Below are 21,869 nucleotides of genomic sequence, written 5' to 3'. Positions count from 1 at the left end.
ATACTTTAAGAGTATTTTTTGAAAAAAAATAAAATGAAGACTAACATTTCATGATACATGAATATTATATGAAATTCAAATTTCACTCTCTGAAAATGACATTGCATTGACACACACCCATTCATTTGTGCATTGTCTACGGAAGCTCACATGTTACAATGGCAGAATTGAGTAGTGGACACAGAGACTATATGGCCCAAAAAGCCCATTATGTTTACTAAATGGCCCTTGACAAAGGTTGCTGTCCTCTAGTGTGGAGCACAGAATTCAGAGCCAAGATGGCCTGGCAGCCTCGCTCAGCTCTGTGTTTCTTCCGCTTGGGCAAATTCTCTCAACTGTTTCCTCAACTGTATGATGTGGATAATAATACCAACTATTTCATGGCATTCTATAAGGATTAAGCGAATATGTAAAGTGCTTAGAAGAGGGTCTGGTGCGTATTAATTACTGGTGTTATTATTAGTTGCCACAATTTTTTTCATAAACGAAAGCAGAAGCAGCTTACCAATTTGTTAACAATAGTGGTAAGAATTTCACCTGTAGCACTTCATTAAATTTAATTCTTTAGCAGTAGAGTAGTAGGAAGATGTCTAGAGACAAATGAAATGACAATTAGCATAGTTGCTTATCCAGAAAACTCATTATGCATACTTACAAATATTTCACATACTATATGCTCTTTCAAACTTGATCTTTGAGAGAGCTTACATTCAACTTTGAGTTCAGTGCTCCTATCTATTCTTATAGTCAGTTACCTCTTTCTGAAGAAACAGACTTCAAAGCAGAGGTCAAGTAACAGAATAGAGTGTCACCAAATAAATCCATGCCAAACAATCACTTGATCTGCCACGAGAATGCCAAAAATACACAACTGAGAAAGGATGGTCCCTTCAACAAATGGTGTTTGGAAAACCAGATATCCCCACACAGAAGAATAAACTTGGACTCTTATACTTAAAAAGTCCAATTTTATTATACTACACATAAAAATACTATACATAAAATACTTATACTATACATAAAAATCAACTTAAAATGGATTAGACTTTTTAAAAAAATGGATTAGACTTATGTAAAACTGAAAACTATAAAACTCCTAGAAGAAAACATAGGTGAAAATCTTTATGACATGGTCTTGGCAATGACTTGAGGGCTATGACACCAAAGACATAGGCAACAAAAACAAAAATAAACAAGTAGGGCTACATCATACTAAAAAGCTTCTGCACAGCAAAGAGAATGGAAAGGCAAACCATGGAATGGGAGAAAAAATATTGCAAACCATATACCTAATAAGGGGCTAGTCTGAAAAATATATAAGGAACTCCTACAACTTGATGGCAAAAAAATAATAAGTCAATTTTTAAATGGGCAGAGAAGCCAAAAGAAACATGAAAAGATTCTCAACATCACTGATCATCAGGGAAATGTAAATTAAAACCACAATGAGATATCATGTCACACCTGTCAGAATTTCCAAAATCAAAAACAGAAGAAAGAGGGGCACCTGAGTGGCTCAGTTGGCTAAGTGTCCAATTCTTGATTTCAGTTCAGCTCATGATCTCAAGGTCATGAAATCAAGTTCTGTGTTGGGCTTCATGCTTAAATTAAGATTCTCCCTCTCCCTCTGCTCCTCCTCCTCCCCTGCTTGCACGTGGTCACTCTCCCTCTCAAAAGAAAAACAAAAACACAAGAAACAACAACTGTTAGTAAGGATGTGGAGAAAAAGGACCCCTCTTGCACTGTTGGTGGGAATGCAAACTGGCACAGCCACTGTGAGAAAGAATATGAGTTTCCTCAAAAAATTAAGAACAGAATTCCTATTTGATTCAATATCTCCACTACTGGGTATTTATCCAAAGAATACAAAAACCCTAATTTGGAAAAGATATTTGTACCCCTTTGTTTACTGCAGCATTATTTATGATAGCCAAGTTAGGGAAGCCACCCACGTGCCCAGAGAAGGATGAATGGATGAAGAAGGAATGAGATATAGATATACAGTGGAATATTACACATCCATAAAAGAGAATGAAATCTTGCCATTTACAATGACACGGATGGAGATACAGAGTATTATGCCAAGCAAAATAAGTCAGTCAGAGAAAGACAAATACCATCTGATTTCACTCATATGTGGAATTTAAGAAACAAAACAAATGAACAAAGAAAAAAAGAGACAAACCAAAAACACAGAGTCTTCAGTAGAGAGAAGAAACTGATGGTTACCAGAGGGGAGGTGGGTGGGTTGGTATGGAGGGTGACTGAAAGAGGTGAAGGGGATGAAGGGTACACTTATCGTGATGAGCAGTGAGTAATGTACATTATTTGGAATCACTATATTGTACACCTGACACTAATGTAAACTAATTTATACTGGAATCAAAATTTTATAACATTTAATGGGCTAAAGAATTAAATATTTCTCCAAAGAAGATGTACAAATGGCCAAAGTGTATATGAAAAAATGCTCAATGTTATTAACTATCAGGAAATGCAAATCTAAACTACACTGAGATATCACCTCACACCTGTCAGGGTGACCATTACCAAAAAAAAAAAAAACAAAACAAAACAACAAAAAAACAAAAACCAGACAATAAATGTTGGTAAGCATAGGGGAAAACTGGAATTCTTGCACATTGTTGGTGGGAATGCAAAACGGTGTAGCCACCATGATTTCTCAATTAAATTAATTTAAATTTGAAATAAAATTACCATATGATCCAGCAGTCCCACTTCTGGGCATATATGCAAAAGAACTAAAAATGAGATCTCAAAGAGCTATTTATACAGCCATGTTCATCAGAGTGTTATTCACAAGAATCAAGGTGCAGAAGCACCCCAAATGTCCATCTATGAATGAATAGATTAAAAATGTGGCATATGGGGGCGCCTGGATGGCTCAGTCATTGAGCATGTGCCTTCGACCCAGGTCGTGATCCCAGGGTCCTGGGATGGAGCCACACATCGGGCTCCTTGCTCAGTGGAGGCCTGCTTCTCCTTCTCCCACTCCCACTTTCCCTGCTTATGTTCCTGCTCTCACTCTCTCTCTGTCAAATAAATAAATAAAATCTTAAAAAAAAAATATGGCATATACATGCAACAGAATTTTATCCAGTTTAAGAAGGAAATCTCATATGCTACAACATATCTTCAAGGACATTATGCCAAGTAAAATAAGCAATCACAAAAAGACAAATACTATATTATTATAATTATACGAGGTCTCTGAAGTAATCAAGCTCATAGAAACACAAAGTAGAATACTGGTTGCCAGGGTCTGGAGGGAGGAGGAAATGGGGAGTAGATGTTCAACGGGTATAGATTTTCAGTCACGCAAGATGAAAAGTCACAGAGACCTGCTGTACCACACTGTACATATAGTCAAAAATACAGCATTATACTCTTAAAATTTGTTCAGAGGGCTGATCTCCTGTCTATTGTTCTTACCATGAAAAAGAAAAAATAAACAGAAACAACCCTCAGAGGTCAAAAGACTCATAAAATTGCTTTGGTATTTGAAAACAGTAATCTACTTCCTAAATCAAACATAAAACGGGTAATCTATAGTATATTTGATATGTAACAACAGGGACTACTAAAATTATTCTCACAATTCAGGACTTTGGTTTTTGGAGTCCCATTACCCAAAATTAGGACTTGGAAAGCAGTTAGTGCCTAAGAGAAAAACAAGACCTTAGCGGGAACACAGCCCAGGAACTCAGACTGGAGGAAACCTGTTCCCCATGGCGAACATCACTATACTCTGCAGGTCTCCAATATTTGTTAAATGTTGATGAGTCTCAATTTTTCTGCGCAACCGCCAGATCAAATACCGTGAATGCTGCTCCTCAGTGAATTTCTTAAAACGATAAAATTCAGGACAAAAAAAAAATCCTTTGTGACTAAAATGACAAGAAATAAAACCAAACGAAAATCTCACTCCTCAATTGCTCTCATCAGGCGGTTCAACCAGGGGGAAAAAATGACGAGAATCACTTTCTGGATCTACCTAAGGGAATAGTTGTAACCTCTCAGCTTCCGGAGTAAATACTCACCAGCACACTCTTAGCTCTAAACTTTTCGGGTGTAAAAAGTAGCTGAGGGGCGCCTGGGTGGCTCAGTGGGTTAAGCCTCTGCCTTTGGCGCAGGTCATGATCTCAGGGTCCTGGAATTGAGCTCCACATCTGGCTCTCTGCTCGGCGGGGCCTGCTTCCCCCTCTCTCTCTGTCAAATAAAGAAATAAAATCTTAAAAAAAAAAAAAAAAAAAAAAAAAAAGGAGCTGAGTAATTTTGGAGCGAGCCACTGTTTTGCCTGAATCATCGAAGTAATTCAGACAACTCATTTTCTAAGAACCTGGGCGGGGTTGCCCTGCCAGTCACTGCCCTCTGTCCTCCCCAAGCCCTGTCACGCCCAGCTCAACCAGGACCTGACCGTGTCCCCTAGCAAGGAAACACCCCGGGTGCCGTTCAGTGAAATGTGCAACCGCAAGCCAAACGCTCTTCCGCACGCAGTTCCTGAAGTTTATTCCTGTTTTCCAAGGGCGTTTTCATATTTTGATTTTTCAGCGCCTCCTTCCCTCACAGGCATCTAAGAGCGGCCCCACTGCATTCAGCCCGTTCCTCACAAAACCGTACCCGGCTTAGAGCCCGGCAGCCTTGACTAACAAAGTTTGTCTAAAATGTTTCAACGTATCAGAATAGAGCCGGAGTAGGAAGAAATAAAGAATCCCCGGGGCACCGTACTGGTGTTGGAATGTGCCATTCGCGCCGCGGGGAGGACAGGCGCCGGCGAGCACGGCGTCGCGGGTCTCAGGCGCTTGCGGAGCGCCGCTTGCGCACGACCTGAGCCCCGAAGGCGCAGGGGCGCGCGGTGCGCACGCAGGGGGCCGAGGCGCGAGCGCAGCGCGGTGCTGGGGGCGGCTCGGGCGCGCGTCCCCCGCCGCCCGCGTGGTGCGCTCCAGGGCGGCCCCGGCGGGAGGGCGAGGGCGGCGGCGGCGGCGCAGTCTGCACCATGGCGTACCCGGGGCACCCTGGCGCCGGCGGCGGGTACTACCCAGGCGGGGTAAGTGCAACCCACGCGGGCTCGCGGCCCGGGCACGACCCTGTTACATCGTAGACGCCGAGAGGCCGCACTGGGCCGCTTCTCCGAGGCGACACCCCGGGCGCCTCCCGCCCCCGGCTTTTCCCTGTCCGCTGCCTCCCCCCAGGCCCCTGCCCTTCCGCCTCATCCTCGGGTTCCCTCCTTCTCCCCGACCCTTCACCTTGCGGGTGGCTGCTTGGGTTCAAGACGCGGGTGGATTTGGACCCAAGAAGCCCACCCTGTGCCTGGGGTGCGCGGCGTGAAATTGTGCGAATTGGGTATTGGCTTCCTCTCTCCCTCCCGGTTTCCCCGGAGAGCAACAGCCATTTTAATGTCGGATGGTCGGGGCATCCACCTCCCTCCCCTCTTTAAAAGCAGAGAAAAAAAAAAAAGTCGGGGAAAGACGGCGGGGAGGCGAGGGTGGGCGTGGAGGTGGGGAGAAGCCCTCGGGGTGGGGGTGGGGGTGGGGGGGAGACCACCTCGCGCGGCGCCGGGGATGCGCGTCGTCGTGGGAACTGTTTCCGAGACGGAGTGTTCCTTCCCCGCGTCCCCCGCCCAGGTGCTCGCCGCGAGATAGTCCAACCGAGACACGTAAGCCTGGCCTGGGCTACACCTGTCTCAGAACGCTTTGAAAAATACCATAAATGCTAGGAAAGTGAAAGAACAATTCTGAGCCCTGCCCTTAAGCTGCTTGCCTGGGTTACATTTAATCAGTCACCTGCAGGCTAATAGGGATTTTTAAAGTTGCTTCACTTCTGCAGGTGTCACTTCCAGGACAACTCATTTTGGTCCAAGCTGCCAGTTTTTAAATTCTCCTGGGGTGAGAATAATTGCAATTAAAGCGTGCCGGGTGGTGAGGTGGTGATCCATCCGTTTGAACGGCGGGCAGTTGCCAGGCTTTCCACAAAAGCATTCAGTGGTGAGAGAGAAAAACTGTATTCAGCGGGAATGATGGTTTTGTGTTTGTTGTTTTACAGTATGGAGGAGCTCCCGGAGGACCTACGTTTCCCGGACAGACTCAGGATCCGCTCTATGGCTACTTTGCCGCTGTAGCTGGACAGGTTAGCTTTTCCCCTTAATATTAAAGCATTGTCAGAGTCTACGTTTGTATAAGGCATTGCTAGAGTGGGGTGGAAAAAAGAACTTTTCCTCTGGAAGAGAATCCCTTTGCTTCTGTAAAAGAAAAAAGCGAGAAGGAAATGTATATTTGGTTACTTATCTCTGAATATTCAGAACAAATTAGGACTGTTACCTGTATTTCTGTTCGTTCACTTGACAGATAAATTTGTGATTGAATTAGAGTCTGATTGAATAGGAATCGGGGGCTGTAAGTGTACCGTGAAGATATGTAGAGTAGAAAGATGTTTTTAGAACTCTGAATTGTTGGAGTCTGAGGTGGTTTCCAGAGAAGAAATTCCAGCTCTGGTGAACACTAAACCCTTGTTTGTACACCTTAAAGAGACGTACCAGTAATTACGTGGTCAGATTCTAAAGGACACTTTCTTTAGTTTGAAGTTGACTGTTATCAGTTACCCCTAGGAAATAGGTACTTAACGTTACATACTTACCAACTTCAAAATAGGAAAGTTACTACTCCTTTAGTAACAGGAAGTTAATCTTGTGAACAGTTTCTCTTTGATGCTGGTGCTATTTTAGGTCAGCTCTTCTTATGACCTTGTAAGGTGTGGTGGTCTGGTGACCGAGAGAGAATGAAGGTTGGCTCCCTCCCAGAGAACTTTAAATTCTCTACCTTGAGTTGTAGGACAGATGGTGGTGTACATTGAGGGAGAATGCTTCCCTAGCTCCCCAGGCCACTGTGTATGGTAAATACACTGCTGGTATAACCCAGAGCTACCCAGAAGGGATGTTGGCCCTTAGGAATGCCACTTAGCTTTGTGTTGATGAAAAGAAAGAAATAACACAATCTCCATATGAAGATAATAGCCAGTATTCTGGGATTAAAAACCCAAGACCGCCTTTCAGAATAGATTCTAAGAAATATAGTTCAAGAAATTGAGTGGAAAATTGAGTCTAAATTCCCTTAAAGTATCTGCTTCATCTGTTAATGATCTGTATCTTTGAAACCACAAGACAGGGCAAAGCTCAAGACTTGAGTTCTTAGATTGCCTTGCCTCCCGCCCTGTAAGTGACCCCACCTGCTTAGCTTGCAGCGGCCCTGGCCTATATCAGCGTATCCATTGTCTTTAAAATTATTGATCCTGCTCCTCACTTAGAATTTACTATACAGGAGGACTTAAGGATTTGGGTATTTTATTTTTAAATCTCTAAATATAACATCTGTCTGGTTCTGAACTTGGTCAGACAATCAATAAGCCCTGGGAACCTGTGTCTTCCAGATTTAATTGTGGTTCTGGAAAACCATTCTCCGCATCATAAGCCAAGGGGATCATGAAGGCCTCTCTTTGTTTCATCCAAGTCTGAAATTGAATGCCGACTTTACTTATGCATCAAGAAATGTATTTTTTGTTTAAGGCCCTAATTGTGCATTTGTGGGAGAGGACTTAACAATTTTGTCTTTCTTTCATCATTAAATTATTTTTGAAAGTAGAATCAGGAAAGGAATGCCTCTTTTTGGAAGGTATTCCTTTAAAAAAATCTCATGCATGAAAATGCTCATTTTCTTGGTCATTATTGCTGAAATAATATACTTAAAGTAGAGCACTAGAAGGTACAAATCACTATTATAATTCCTCTTCCAATTTTTTCCCCCCAAAAGGATGGGCAAATAGATGCTGATGAATTGCAGAGATGCCTGACCCAGTCAGGCATTGCTGGAGGATACAAACGTGAGTTGACATATTTTAACTGTTACTTAATGATGATAGCCTTCAATGACACTGGGCTTTTCTGATCTATCAAAAATTAGAATTGCCAAAGCTAATTTCAACTGTTTATTATCAAATATGTTGCTTTGGGGGTGCCTGGGTGGCTCAGTGGGTTAAAGCTTCTGCCTTCAGCTCAGGTCATGATCTCAGGGTCTTGGGATCGAGCCCTGCATTGGGCTCTGTGCTCAGCAGGGAGCCTACTTCCTCCTCTCTCTCTGCCTGCCTCTCTGCCTACTTGTCATTTCTCTCTGTCAAATAAATAAAATCTTAAAAAACTATATATGTTGATTTGAACACAGTTGTTAATAAGTCATTCTATACTACCTGCCTGGCAGTTAGTGGGTCTCTTGGATTGGGAACTCTTGGAAGCCATGAGACAGTCTCCATGGCCTCCTTCGCAGATGATGAGGTAAGGTGCTGAAATGAAATCCTCCAGGTCCAGTGTCATCAATGACAGGAGCTCACATTTATGGCTGTTTCCCCAAAGTTTTCTCTGTCCTGAGCCTCATGGCACTTAGGGTTTGGGGTGGCTGGTCCTATGCAGCTGGTCCCTGAGTGACCTGCCCCAGGTCTAGTTCTGAGTGGCTGGTCTTGTCCCCCCTCCTACCCCTGGTCCTCAGGGAGCCAGTTTGCACTTCTGCTCTCTGAGTCGGCTGCTGGCCAGGTGAATGCTCCTTGTGACACCCCGCCCCCCTGGGTCTGTCTTCATCTCTCTTTTCACTTCAGAGAACCTGTGTAGGCTGAGTCAGAAGTGCCCTTCCTAATTTCTAAACTCTTCATACTAGTCTTCCTTCTCCTTCTCCTCAGTTCCTCAGAACCTGGATCTGCTGCCTTGTAATCCCGTGCTTACACCACCTTCCTGCCTTTTGAAAGAGCTCTTTGCTTTGAGTTGCAGAGGGGCTGCATCCAGACAGGGCTCTCTCATTGTCCCCCACACTACCACATGCTTCTTCGTTTCAAATCAGATCTTGACCATGACAAACACGCAAGGTAGAGAAGAGTGACTTGCCAACTTTGCCAGTGGTTAATTGAGACAGAACATCGAAGTGAAGCCTTCGCTGTCAGTAAACTGTGGATTAAAATGCTCAAACTAGAAGTGACACCAGAAGGTTTACAGTGGCATTTTTAAACTGTTCAATATGGCATATTTATTGGAGGACTCTCTGTTTTATAATAATTGCATTTCTATTTCAATCATCCTTTCTTTTATGTGACCTCAGTATCCTATTAATATTTTCTAGTTGGAGAAATTAATATGAAAGAGGAACTTTTTGCATTTCTCATTTAATCTGGTCCTTTAAAAAAGAAGCACTTTCTAGAAAGGGGATTTTTTTTTTTCTTGTTGTAGGAAATACATTTATATTGTTCATTGTTAACCACCTCAAGCAGTCTGGGCTAGTGAACAAAGAATCCTGGTTTAATTACAGGGTTTATGAGAATGAGCTATGTCCCAACATAAACTATTCTTCTATATGCTTTTGGTAGAAGAGGTGTGGCAGGCTTTAAAATCTTACTAACAAATGGGTTGTATATCCTTGGAGAATAGTTGTTTTAAACATTTCCTATGAGGAAATCATGGTTAGTGATGGTCTTGGATCATGGCGTTCTAGGGAAGACATTTCCTGAGTCATCAGAACCATGTGATTGAGTTTATTTGCTTACTGTCATCTAGTTGTGGAGCCTGTAAGGAACCACTGAACCATCCTGCTTGTGAGGTTTATAATGCAAAAGATACACAGCCATTGGTGTTTTTTAAACCCAGCTTCTAAACCAAAAAACACAGATGCAGGTGAGGTGAGGGGCAGAGGGATATTAGTACCTACAGGGGGCTTCTGCAGGCTAAAAGGAAGCAGTCATACCCAGAGATAGGGTTGGTAAGAGAAGTTGCTCAAGACTGTAAGACAATGATTCAGCTTCTTTTTTTCCCTTCAGTGTAGTTGCTACTCTGTGGTAAGGTTGAGAGAAAGAACTAAAGGTAGGGTTTTCCTGCTGGGTCCATTACATTGTGGATTTCTACCAGAAGAAAAGATGTATGAAGCATTCTAACAGAATGAACAGAAGGGAGAGAGTAAAAGTAAAATTACAGCAAAGATCCTTTTTTTATTTTTAAAGATTTTATTTATTTATTTATTTGACAGAGAGATCACAAATAGGCAGAGAGAGGGGAGGAAGCAGGCTCCCCGCTGAGCAGAGAGCCCAATGTGGGGTTCGATCCCAGGGTTCTGAGATCATGACCTGAGCCGAAGGCAGTGGCTTAACCCACTGAACCACCCAGGTGCCCCTACAACAAAGATTCTTTTGAAATTATTTGAAATAGAATTAGCATTAATAAAAGCAATTCCTGGGGTGAAAATTTTCAGCTAAAATTGAGCAAGAGTTTTTCCCTACCCAAACTTACTAGACATCGCTGTTCTAGTTCATTAGAACTATGTGGAATGGTGAATTTTCTGTTCATTCACTTTTATTTACTGCGCATCTCATTCCTTCCCTTTTAAATCCTTCTCGCAAATGATGACCAGATAGCTGGGCTTCCTAATGTCACTGTCAATGGTGCCATTCATAGCCCTGGGACACAGGGAAGGTGTTTGCTTCACAGCCCCTCAAAATCCTTGATTTAAAGTCAAACAGTTGGGTCTACTTAGTGGTTATTGGGCCCTGTAGAGCACTGGTTCTTTTTTTTTTTTTTTTTTTTTTTAAGATTTTATTTATTTATTTGACAGAGAGAAATCACAAGTAGGCAGAGAGGCAAGCAGAGAGAGAGAGGGAAGCAGGCTCCCTGCTGAGCAGAGAGCCCGATGCGGGACTCGATCCCAGGACCCTGAGATCATGACCTGAGCCGAAGGCAGCAGCTTAACCCACTGAGCCACCCAGGCGCCCCAGGCCCTGTAGAGCACTGGTTCTTAAACTAAAGTTGTGTCAGCATCACTGGGTAGCTGAGCCCTGTCCTACAGTTCTTCATTCAGAAGATGTGAGGGGAGACCTGAGAAATGCATCTCTAACTGGCTTCCAGATGATGGTCGTCCAGGTTGACCAGCTATTTTTGGTTGTTGTTGTTGGGGGGGGGGGGTTAGATTTTATTTATTTATTTGATGAAGAGAGACACAGCGAAAGAGGGAACACAAGCAATGGGAGAGGGAGAAGCAGGCTTCCTGCTGAGCAGGGAGCCCGATGCGGGGCTCGATCCCAAGACCCTGGGACCATGACCTGAGCTGAAGGCAGACACTTAATGGCTGAGCCACCCAGGTGCCCTGACCAGCTGTTTTTATGTGACTATAAATCACCTGAGGAGCATATTAAACTGCAGATTCTGATTTTGTTGGTGTAGGTTAAGGGCTGAGATTATGCTGTTCTAAAAGCTCCTAGATGACACTAACACGGCTGGTTCAGAACTCTCACTCAGAAGAATGGTGGTCTCAGCCTTGGCTGCTCACTGGAACCATTGAGAAGCTTTAAAAAAAAAATTGCCTGGGTTCCATGCTTAGGTATTTTGATTTAATTCTGTGGTTATGACTGTACATAATACTGTATTGTATACTTTAAAATGGCTAAGAGAGTCAATCTTAAAAGTTCTCATCACACACATGAAAAAGTTAACTATGTGAGGTGATGGATGTGTTAACTAACCTCATTGTAGTTACCATTTTGCAGTATATACATATATCAAATCTTTACATTGTATACCTTAAACTTACACAACATTATTTGTCAATTATATCTCACTAATCCTAGAAAAAAAGTTGTTTGAGGTGCAGCCCCGGTATCAGGATCTTTGAAAGCCTCCAGGTGATTCTGATAAGTACCCAGGGCTAAGAACCATTGGTCTAGCTTGAAGAGGCTTCATACCTCCACACAACTTAGAAGTCAGAATGAAGAACCAACAAACTCTTTCCCAAAAGTGTGGAAAAGTGTTGCCTCCTGTCACTTCAGAGAACTGTATCTATGGATTAGGTGGAGTTCTGCAAGGCCAAAAGAGAAATAGTTTCCCACCTTTTATTTCAGATTCCAGGATATGCCAAACACAGGAATCTTTTAAAAGTGGAAAACCTGGGAGCCTGGGTGGCTCAGTCATTAAGCGTCTGCCTCAGACTCAGGTCATGATCCTGGGGCCCTGGGATTGAGCCCCGCATGTGGCTCCCTGTTAGTGGGAAGCCTACTTCTCCCTCTCCCACTCCCCCTCCCCCTGCTTGTGTGCGCTTCTCACTGTCTCTCTATGTCAAATAAAAAAAGAGAGAGAGGGGAAAATCTATAGTTTGTACTATTTGGAGACATTACAGTAATAAGCTCAGATGTGTTTTAAATTCAGTTTGGGGGTGCCTGGGTGGCTCAGTGGGTTAAAGCCTCTGCCTTCAGCTCAGGTCATGATCCCAGGGTCCTGGGAACGAGCCCCGCATCGGGCTCTCTGCTCCGCAGGGAGCCTGCTTCCTCCTCTCTCTGCCTGCCTCTCTGCCTACTTGTGATCTCTGTCTGTTAAGTAAATAAAATCTTTAAATAAATAAATAAATAAATTCAGTTTGGTTGGAGATAAAAATGAAGCTAATAAGAGCTGTAAAATTGTTCTATGTGCCTTTTCACACTTGCAGAATTTATGCCAGCTTGGCCCACTGACCCTTGTCACTTCTGCCTTCTATAGCCTGACAGCTTCTCTGTACCTGTGTATTTCTCCAGTCATTGGTTCCCATGAACACAATGTAAGATGCAAGGAATTCTTTCTGTGTAATTTGCTAATGCTTAGGTAGATCATCAGTAGACCCATTAGCCAATAAGTGTATTTTCTATTTTTGTTTTCTAAGTGAGCTATAGAAATTCTCTCAGAATATGCTCAAGTTGTACATAAACTCAGAAGGCTTCTGAACAGTGGCTGTCCCTGAATTGGTCATTGTATCTTAACCCAAGAGAGTGCTCTTATTGAACACAGTTCTGGCAAGTGTATTTATCTGGTTTCATATATAAACTTATTGTGTGTAAAAACAGGTCAGAAGCTCTTCGAGGCAGGAGGTTACCATTCAGTGCATGATAGTAAGGGGAAAGAAAGATAAATGAACTAATGAAATAGAACTAGCAAAACCAGCTATTTATAGTCTGTTAGGAGCAGGAACGGAGTAGCCCTGCCTTCCCTCACCATAGTGAATTGATCTCAGTATATTTCAGTTTCAGGCAAGAAGGTATATAAAACTTGATCCCAGGACCCTGAGACCATGACCTGAGCTGAAGGCAGAGGCTTAACCCACTGAGCTACCCAGGTGCCCCTAGAATATTTCTATTAAAGTTGTTAAAATCAAATTTGGGGGACACCTGGGTGGCTCAGTCGGTTAAGCATCTGCCCTCTGCTCTGGTCATGATCCCAGGATTCTGGGATCAAGCCCCGTCTGGTACTGTGCTCCCTGCTCTACTGGGAGCCTATTTCTCCCTCTCCTTTTGCTCCTCCCCACTGCTTGTGTTTTCTCTCTCTCTCCCTAATAAAACCTTAAAAAAAAAAAAAAATCAAATTTGGGTTCTGTAAGGAATCTCCTCTATCTGGAAAAAACCTGTTTCAAAGCTCCATGTAATTTAGTTCCACATAAATTCAGTAGCTTATAAAAGTAAGAGTATATAAATAGTCACTTCCCTAATTAATTTGAATGTATGCAATGTAATGTGAATTTTTGAAACCATATTAATATGTGTGTACTTTTCTTGATTTAACAGCTTTTAACCTGGAGACTTGTCGGCTTATGGTGTCAATGCTGGATGTATCCTTTACCTTGATTGCTGTCTGGAGGGTTTTTTCCTAACCCACCACCCCAAATTTCTTCCTAAAAGAATTCATCCAAGAATTAATACCCAGTAAACATAAGATGACAAATGACCACAAAAAAGTTTTCTGAAATCATTAGCTTATAAGATGTAATTTGGTGTGAAAAAGGAAAGGAGCTTAGTGAACAGAATGTTGGTTATTCAGGAATTCAAGGTAGCCTCAGAAGAGACCAAGTATAGAAATCGGGATGGTCAGGGAAGCTTTTTTGCTCTGTCATCGTTTGCTCTGTATGATTCACACCTGACCTTCAAGCAGTGGAATTTTTCACATCACAGCTATCAGACTCGGTTTAGCTGGCGCTGACCCTGCGCCGCCTTCTGTCCCATCTCATCTTCCTAGAAGTGAAAACCCTGGGTCTGAAAAGACTGTATCAAAAGGGAACGTTAGGACCAAGACCCCCCCCCCCCAGACCCCAGCAGCATAGCCCGGGACCCCAGAAAGTACAGCCCAGTTCCAGAAACAAGACCGCTTTTCATGTGTGGCTCACCTGTGGCCACCTTCCTTTCCCGTGATCACATCACACAGATTCTCTTCCCACAGTGAAAATACGTCCTCAGGGTTTTCTCCACAGGCCCTTTTCATTATATCACGAGAGTATCTTTTCATACATCACACTGAGACAAACATACAACATTTTTAACCTTTTTTAGCAGGAAGAACATTAAATTTACGTATCCTTGATCTTTGATTTATTCGTTAGAAAATGTTGCAAATTAAAGAGGCTCTAGTCCTTGATGACAGTTCAGAGAGATATGTCCGGCACAATGGGTTTCAATGAGTTTAAAGAACTCTGGGCTGTGCTGAACGGCTGGAGACAACACTTCATCAGTTTTGACAGCGACCGGAGCGGCACGGTGGACCCGCAGGAGCTGCAGAAGGCTCTCACCACGATGGGTGGGTACGGCCGGCTCCAGCCATCTGGCCCAAAACATTGCTTTGTCATTTCTGAAACTTTACATGAAGGCTGTTTCTGTTGTCTAGAAGCAGTGTCTATTCCTAACTAACCACCTAATACATATTTCCTAGTACATATTCACAGTTCAAGTGAGTACTCCCAGGCTGAAAGAATTGTGATTATTTTTAATGGTCTTTTTGTTATCCTTTAACTGTTTTCTTCCTCAGGCTTCCGGTTGAGTCCACAGGCTGTGAATTCCATTGCTAAACGCTACAGCACCAATGGCAAGATCACCTTCGATGACTACATCGCCTGCTGCGTCAAACTGCGAGCCTTGACAGGTGTGTTCCTTGAGGTGGTGTTGTCTCCTCGGGCTGGGAAGACACCGTTTGTGGTTCATTTTCCAGTGTTTCTGAACTTCTGTTGTCCGCAGTCTTCTCTTTTTTTCCCCCCCAACTTCAGGGGCTTTTTAAAACACTGCTATTTAAATGTATCTAGCAGAATAATGGTTGGGTTTTTTTTTTTTTCTTTTTGCCCCCAGAAAAAAAAAGTCGGTTAAGCATCTGCCCTCTGCTCTGGTCATGATCCCAGGATTCTGGGATCAAGCCCCGTGTGGTACTGTGCTCCCTGCTCTGGGTGGCTCAGCGCCTGGGTGGCTCAGTGGGTTAAAGCCTCTGCCTTCAGCCCAGGTCATGATCCCAGGGTCCCAGGATCGAGCCCCGCATTGGGCTCTCTGCTCAGTGCAGAGCCTGCTTCTCTCTCTCTCTCTCTGCCTGCCTCTCTGCCTACTTGTGTTCTCTGTCAAATAAATAAATAAAATCTTTAAAAAAAAAAAAAAGAAAGAAATCCTTTCAGATTCGTGGTAAGTTGCTTTGAAAATAACCTTACCTAAATTTCACAAAAATGTTCCAAAGTGTGAACACCTAATTTATGTACTTTTGGTCAGAATATGAGCGGTATTCTGTGATTTCCCCTAGAATGTAAACTATTTGAAGAGAGAAAATACTCATTTATAGCTCTCTCTCCTAATTCCTCCTGTTGGAAATTGTTTAAATTGGTCATCTGTTTCAGCTATATGGACTTCTTAAAATAGGGTATATCTGTAATCTCTACTTTTCTCTTCCCTCTTCTCTTTCTTTTGCATATTTTTCTTGTTCCACTCCTCTCTTTAGTCTTATTCTCTCTCTCTCTCCTTTTTTTTTTTTTTTTTTTTTCTAAAGAAGGCTACATGCTGTGTGTTGAGCCCAGTGCAATGCTTAAACTTATGACCCTGAGATCAAGACCTGAGCTGAGATTAAGAGTCAGATACTTAACCCACTGAGCCACCCGGGCGCCCAGTCTTTTACTTATTAATACCTGGGTTTGTAATTTTTTTGCATCCTAACAAGAACATGAGGGCAGTTTTTTTGTTATTTTTATTTAAGTCCATCCTTTTCAGTAGCACAGAGCTCAGACAGATGGAATATTTGATCACAGCCCATTTGCCATATTAGGGACTCCATCCATCCATTTCCTACTTAAACACTATATTATTTAAAAGTTTGAAATTCTGTTGTCTTCATTACAACTAAATAATGGTCTCAGAAGTCACATGGCTTTTACTGACTTTGGGATAAGGTGCTTTTTTCCAGCTCCACATGAGAAAGATGATTGGATAACTTCTGTATTGTTGCATTACTTTGTTGTATATTAAATCCATTCACATTCATATAGTTGGCTTCTGTGCTATGGGCTTTTGTTTATGTTGGCTGGTTTTACAAGTTTTATAACTCAGATGTTACTGCAGTTTGAACCCAGTGGCAAAATAATTACCTGTTGTGACTTCAGGTGTTAAAAAATAACCATAAATTTTACTATGGTGTTTTACAGACAGCTTTCGAAGACGGGATACTGCTCAGCAAGGTGTTGTGAATTTCCCATATGATGATGTAAGTCTCTGTAAATTCAAAACTTAGTGGATGAATAAGATGTATGCTAGTTGGGCATCCCTTTTGAAGTTAGCCATTAAAAGCATCTTAAGGATGCTGTGATGAAGGTTTAAATGATCAGGAGTTACCATTCACAATTTATTAATTTCATTTATTACTAGTCTTACTTATAGACCACTGTTTGATTTGCATTGAAAGACTTGGTTCAAAGCCCACCTGGTCTCACTGGCTGGATCACAGAGGCAGGTTTCCTCGTTGCTCCAAGACTGTTTGAGGAGAGGAAGTAGTAACGCCCTCTTCCCTGAGCTATTGGGAGATCTCAGTCAGAAATGTCCTTGGAAAACACCATGCAGATGTTGTGTCTGTTTTTGCCTTCATTGAACAAGTATCTCTGTCCCTGGGAATTCAGTTGAACAGCTCAAAGCTGTACTTGACACATCTGTGTTCTTCAGTGAGGACATAAGACAGAGACTTCAGTCATAGTTTAAAACATGTATTTACTGAGCAGCCACACTAAATGAGATTGGACAAGGCAACATAACCAGTGTGAATGTAGACAGGTGCCATCTTGGATGGCCGCAGTTGGATAACAAAGCTAGGGAGATGTTTAGTTTTTCTGTTTTCCGCTCAGCCATGGATTGATAAGAAAAACACCTTCAGAATGGAAATCACTGTGATAACTGAATGCTTTAAAAGGTTTCTCTGTTACAAACTACAAGGATGAACATACTTTCCGTTCGGCAGCTGCCACGGTTCTTTCTGATCATTTAAAAAGACTTGTGTGTAAATATGTTTATTTCTAATGCTTAAAGGTATGTTTTCATTAGCGTGCATTAGCGTCTGTCTCTGGTGCTAATCTGTCCCTGTTTCCAAAGACGGAGAGGCGGCCGGTGGAGTGGGAAGTGCTTGGGCTATGGCCTCCCATGGGCCCCATAAGAGATTTTAAATGTCTTGATCCTCAGTTCCCTTCTACCTGAAAGGGACAATCAGCTTGGCTTTGTGGGAGTGCTGCAGGCAGTAGCAGCACACAGTGCCTCCCTGGTGTCAGAAGAATGACAAAGAAAATTGATAGAAAAGCTGAGCCTATCGGGCCTTAGAGTGAAGCAAACATTTCACAGCAAAATACTGATGCTACTAAACCTGGGTTTCTGAATCGCCAAGGAAAGGTCATGTTTTCCGTTTCTGTGCATACATAGAGTTGCGTGCCAGAATTTATTTTAATAAAGCAGATTTTAGGGGAATAAACTGTTAAAGGTGCTCTGTGAGTGGTGGGGTAATACTGTGTCCTTTGGAGACCCCGTGTGATTGAGCAGTATCAACTCTGCTGTTCGTTCTGAGTAGGTTCCTTTTACCATGGCCATTTCTAGAGTCTTGACATATTCGGAATTTCAATAATTCTTTATCCATTCAGGTAAGATCTGCTTTCTGTAAGAAGAGAAGTTCACTGGGCTTTACATTGGATGGCTTCCCGTACAAAACCAACCTTTCTGCCCATCATGTACTCTTATTTTAGAAAGGGATCTCTCTTGATCCGTAATTCAAATTAGAGAAACAAAACGTCAACAGCCTAAAAAGAAGCTACAGTTTGTTGCGATGTTGCAGGGTAACGTGGACCTTTCTCTCTTTCAGTTCATTCAGTGTGTCATGAGTGTTTAAATCAAGAGGAGCTGTATGATCGTGACCAACATTCCGACTGGAGTTTGCTTTTGCTCTTACTCTCTGCCTGCAGTAACGTGTGTAACCTTGCGGTGCTGCTTTTCCTTAATAGCTGTCAGGAAGGTTTATTACTTGATGTACAATGGAAGTTTTTAGTGTTGATAATAAGTTCTTTGGAATTTTACAATGATAAGATCAAGTCTCTTACACCATTTGGAACATCCTTGAGCCATTGTCAGTGATGCCTTATCCTCTGACTAAGCCTCTTTTATGTAAAATTCAGTGTGCAGAATGTTTAAGTCCCATGGTATGTATTTTTCACTGGTTAAAAACCTTTTCATCAGACTACAGCTCTTGTCTCTTCCCGGAAGAGCTTTTACATGGTATTAAAAGCTTTATGTATGGAGTATTCTTATCATGTAAGTGATTAATACTCACATGGATGCACAACCCATGGTAATCCACGTCCGGGTTTGCTTTAGCAGAAACTTAGCACCGGCTCTTTCAGGCTTACACATTTTTGATGGCCACGTGATTAGACAGGGAGCCTAAGAGATTATTTTTTCCTGAAAACTCACTGAATCAGTTGAGTGGCAAATACAATCTGTCACCAAGTTCTTTGTCATTATGTATGTAGACCTTTGTTAGCTCTACTTAAAAATCTTGTAAATTATGAGCTTCACTATGTAAAAAAGAAAACGATTAAAAAAATAAGAAACCTAAGGAAATATAGGAAAATATTAACTGTGGTCATTTTGGCTTCTGAGATTCCAGGTGACTGGAATTTCCTTTATGGATTTCAGTCCTTTCCACATTTTCTGTACCGCGTGCACTTTCCTTTTAAAATCAGATGATAATGTTTAAAATACTGATCAGTCCATTTTGATATGCCATGTGTTCACACTCACATTAAAAAATATACACAGCTGTGAAGTGTGTAAACCTGGTGATTCACAGACCTGTACCCCTGGGGATAAAAATATACGTTTATAAAAAATAAAAAATTTAAAATAAAAAATAAAAAAAAATAAAAAAATAAAGTCATGGAAAAAAATACACCAAGAAATTAAAAAAAAAAAATATACACAGCAAAAGGACCAGACTGAGAGGACCACGATGTTGGTGCTGCCACCACTGGGAGTCAGAGTCAAGAATTGATTTTCTTCCTTCCTACTACTCTTCCAAATACACTGATAAACAAGTATTACACTTGTAATGGAAGACTTTTTTTTTCTTCGAATATTTAAGCCATGTGCTTTTAAGAAATATCTGGATTCTCGTTCTGGCTGCGCCTCTTCCTGAATGTGTGATTTAATCTCAGATACTCTTGGAGCCTCATCTTCCTCATCTTGGAGAAGGAGATTCATGCTCCTTCATGGGGTAGTTCTGAATATGAAAAAAATGTGTTGGTATAATAAGCACCAGTAATGTTTCTGTTTGTTAAATTTAAAACTGGCCTGGTTTGCTCTTTTTTGCAATAGCATAGAGATGAAATCAATGAAATTCGCCTCTTTTCTCCCTGTGAGCAGAATATGTGTCTTACTTCAGGGCACAGTGTGAGTGTTACCATTCAGATGATCAGTTAGTTGTCAACCAATGAAAAAATAAAGCATTTCTAAACATCTTCAACCTCATTTTACTTGGTTATTTTTTTTTCAAATATTGCTAAAATATATTAATTTTATAAATATTTATTCAACCTTAGCTACGTATCTATGTCAAGTATTCACACCTGGCCTGCATTATCAGACCATGAGGCAGCCTGCTTTAGATGAGTGGTGATTCTAGTTTCATTCCAGATACAGTTCATGAGGCCATAAAACGTGGCTTGAGCCTGAGCTGTCCCAACAAAGGGCCAGAAAGGGCTCAGGATGAGGAGGGAGGGTTACCCTTGGAGTCCCAGCCCCTGCTGTTGGCTTCCAGCTCCTCCCATGAGGAAGTGGCAGTTTAAGGAAGTAGTAATCCCCTGGGTGACTCTAATGTGGTAAGGAAGAAGGCCAGCCCCAAGGTTACGGACCCTATTTGAACTATCCTGCCACTTTGGTTAAGTCCCAAGGTATGTTGCTGCATCCATCTTGGTTCTGAATTTGCTTTTTGGATAAATGCTGAAGTATCAAAAAAAAAACCTGTGTCCCTGGAAATATTCAATTAATTCCATTTTAACCTCACAGCAAGTCTTTTCTCCGTCTGCTTTCACGGTTTCTTTCTGAAAGCATGGAGCCTTGTCTTCAGTATGTCCTGCACTTGGAAACTTTCCTTCCCCTTGACAAATTTGACGTATCCATCCCCTTTCTTTAATTACAGCCAAAGTCTTCATTACAAGCGAATCTCAGGTTGCCTTATTTCTATTTTATGCGGGTTCTGTGTTTCATTCATTATATACTTTTAGTTGCAGGTTCACCCAATTCTTCAAACAGTTTCTTGATCTATTCTTAAAGCATTTAGCTGAAGCTGGGCCAGGCTGTGAGCCCAAGCTGGACTACTTCAATTATTTGGAGGTTTAAGTTCCTCAAAAAATGTCAACTCAAAGCTTTAATTTTAATTTTAATTAATTTTGGAGACATGTGTTGCAAGAGATAAAGTACCTGTATGTAATCCTTTCCAAGCACTCTGTATGGACGTGACTACAGGAAGCCAGGCGCTTCCTTGAGGAAGCTGGCATAGATTTGCACCACAGCAGTGATAGAGAATTCATCCCAGCCTGCTCTCCCGTTGAACCGAGGTGGAGGGGAGACTTCCGTTTCAGCAGGAGTTCCAGGTGTGAGAGGCAACATGAGCTAAAACTTCTGCTATCCCAACAAGACTGTGCTTTTCTGTGTCCATGTTCACCTGAATTATTCTGCGCCTAAATCTTCTAAGACCTGCAGCTATATGAAATCATAAATTTTTAAATTCTCACAATAAACATACAAACCCTTAGTCAAGGGCTTCTGTTTTTCTCACATTAAAACTGTACTTTGATGACCTAGAACTACTTTTTTCCTCAGCAGACTGGGTGCTGAAGACAAGAGAAGTGCGTGCCAAGGTAAAGAGCAAGCAGAGGGTGAAATGGCTATGTGAGAGGCAGACAGCCAGGTGGGCCAGCTCTTTAGGCGGTGGACTGGGAAGCTAGGCGGAGTCCATCCAATGCCCGATGCTTCCGAGTCGAAGACGGGAGCCCCACCACCGGGGCTGTCCGTCTGGATACAGCAGGTCAGTCTGGGCATGGTAGGAGGTAACTGAGGCAAGGCAGGTGGATTATGGGAGACTGCCTGCCGGCCAGCTGAGGAGACTACCCAACAAACTGAGCGGCCAGCCTTTACTAAAGGATCTCTGTTTCTCGTCGTGTCGATGGGCTCTTCCGGGACAGGAGGAAAGAGAAAAAGAAGAACCAACCCCCAACAGGACCACCACAAGGCTTACTAAAGAGAAAACAGCGATGGGGAGAAAAACAGGATAAAAGGGAGTCAGGCATCAAAATAACATAAAATCTTTTATTGAAAGTCACTTTATTGATGTTACAATGAGAGTAACATAGAAAACTGTGGTATCTTTTTAGTTTCAGAAGTGAGTTACTAATAAAATTGTGCCAGAAATTTGAACAAGTTAACAGTGACCTTTAAAAACAGTAAGATTTTTGTTTACCTACAATATAAGAACAACTTGATAACTTGAACAGCCATAA

The 21,869-nt window shown here is 42.2% G+C and overlaps 1 protein-coding gene and 1 long non-coding RNA gene across 3 annotated transcripts in view; one reads left to right on the top strand and one right to left on the bottom strand.

Annotated features, from left to right (window-relative positions):
- LOC101693406 overlaps positions 1–4,199 on the bottom strand; it is a 43,678-nt gene extending 39,479 nt beyond the window's left edge. The window contains exons 1-2 of one of the 2 annotated variants that reach the window (XR_198524.3): positions 4,062–4,199; positions 506–590 (exon numbers count right to left, since the gene is read on the bottom strand). This is a non-coding gene — a long non-coding RNA (uncharacterized LOC101693406). Of the gene's footprint in view, positions 1–505; positions 591–1,507; positions 1,552–4,061 lie in introns of those variants that run through there. The other variant, XR_001180975.2, reaches the window with a different exon arrangement.
- Positions 4,200–4,903: 704 nt separating this feature from the next.
- On the top strand, positions 4,904–19,834 carry SRI (sorcin). Its single transcript, XM_045062678.1, has 8 exons — positions 4,904–5,068; positions 6,064–6,147; positions 7,824–7,893; positions 13,618–13,661; positions 14,473–14,620; positions 14,849–14,962; positions 16,491–16,549; positions 18,179–19,834. The coding sequence occupies exons 1-8, from the start codon at positions 5,018–5,020 to the stop codon at positions 18,203–18,205; spliced, it is 597 nt and encodes a 198-aa protein (XP_044918613.1). The 5' UTR covers positions 4,904–5,017; the 3' UTR covers positions 18,206–19,834.
- Positions 19,835–21,869: the final 2,035 nt, after the last annotated feature.

This window comes from Mustela putorius, unplaced genomic scaffold (assembly GCF_011764305.1).
Source record: "Mustela putorius furo isolate JIRA1106 unplaced genomic scaffold, ASM1176430v1.1 tig00003845_pilon_pilon_pilon, whole genome shotgun sequence".
Taxonomy (NCBI): domain Eukaryota; kingdom Metazoa; phylum Chordata; class Mammalia; order Carnivora; family Mustelidae; genus Mustela; species Mustela putorius.
The sequence above is the reverse complement of the archived record's forward strand: the minus strand, read 5'-3'. Positions and strand labels throughout refer to the sequence as shown.

What these genes read in the sequence shown, in the direction of transcription:
- SRI (XM_045062678.1), top strand. Translation starts at nt 5,018, where the DNA reads ATGGCGTACCCGGGGCACCCTGGCGCCGGCGGCGGGTACTACCCAGGC. An exon ending in CATTGCTGGAGGATACAAAC is followed by an intron (nt 7,894 to 13,617) that starts GTGAGTTGACAT and finishes TTGATTTAACAG; the next exon opens with CTTTTAACCTGGAGACTTGT. An exon ending in TGAATTTCCCATATGATGAT is followed by an intron (nt 16,550 to 18,178) that starts GTAAGTCTCTGT and finishes TCTCTCTTTCAG; the next exon opens with TTCATTCAGTGTGTCATGAG.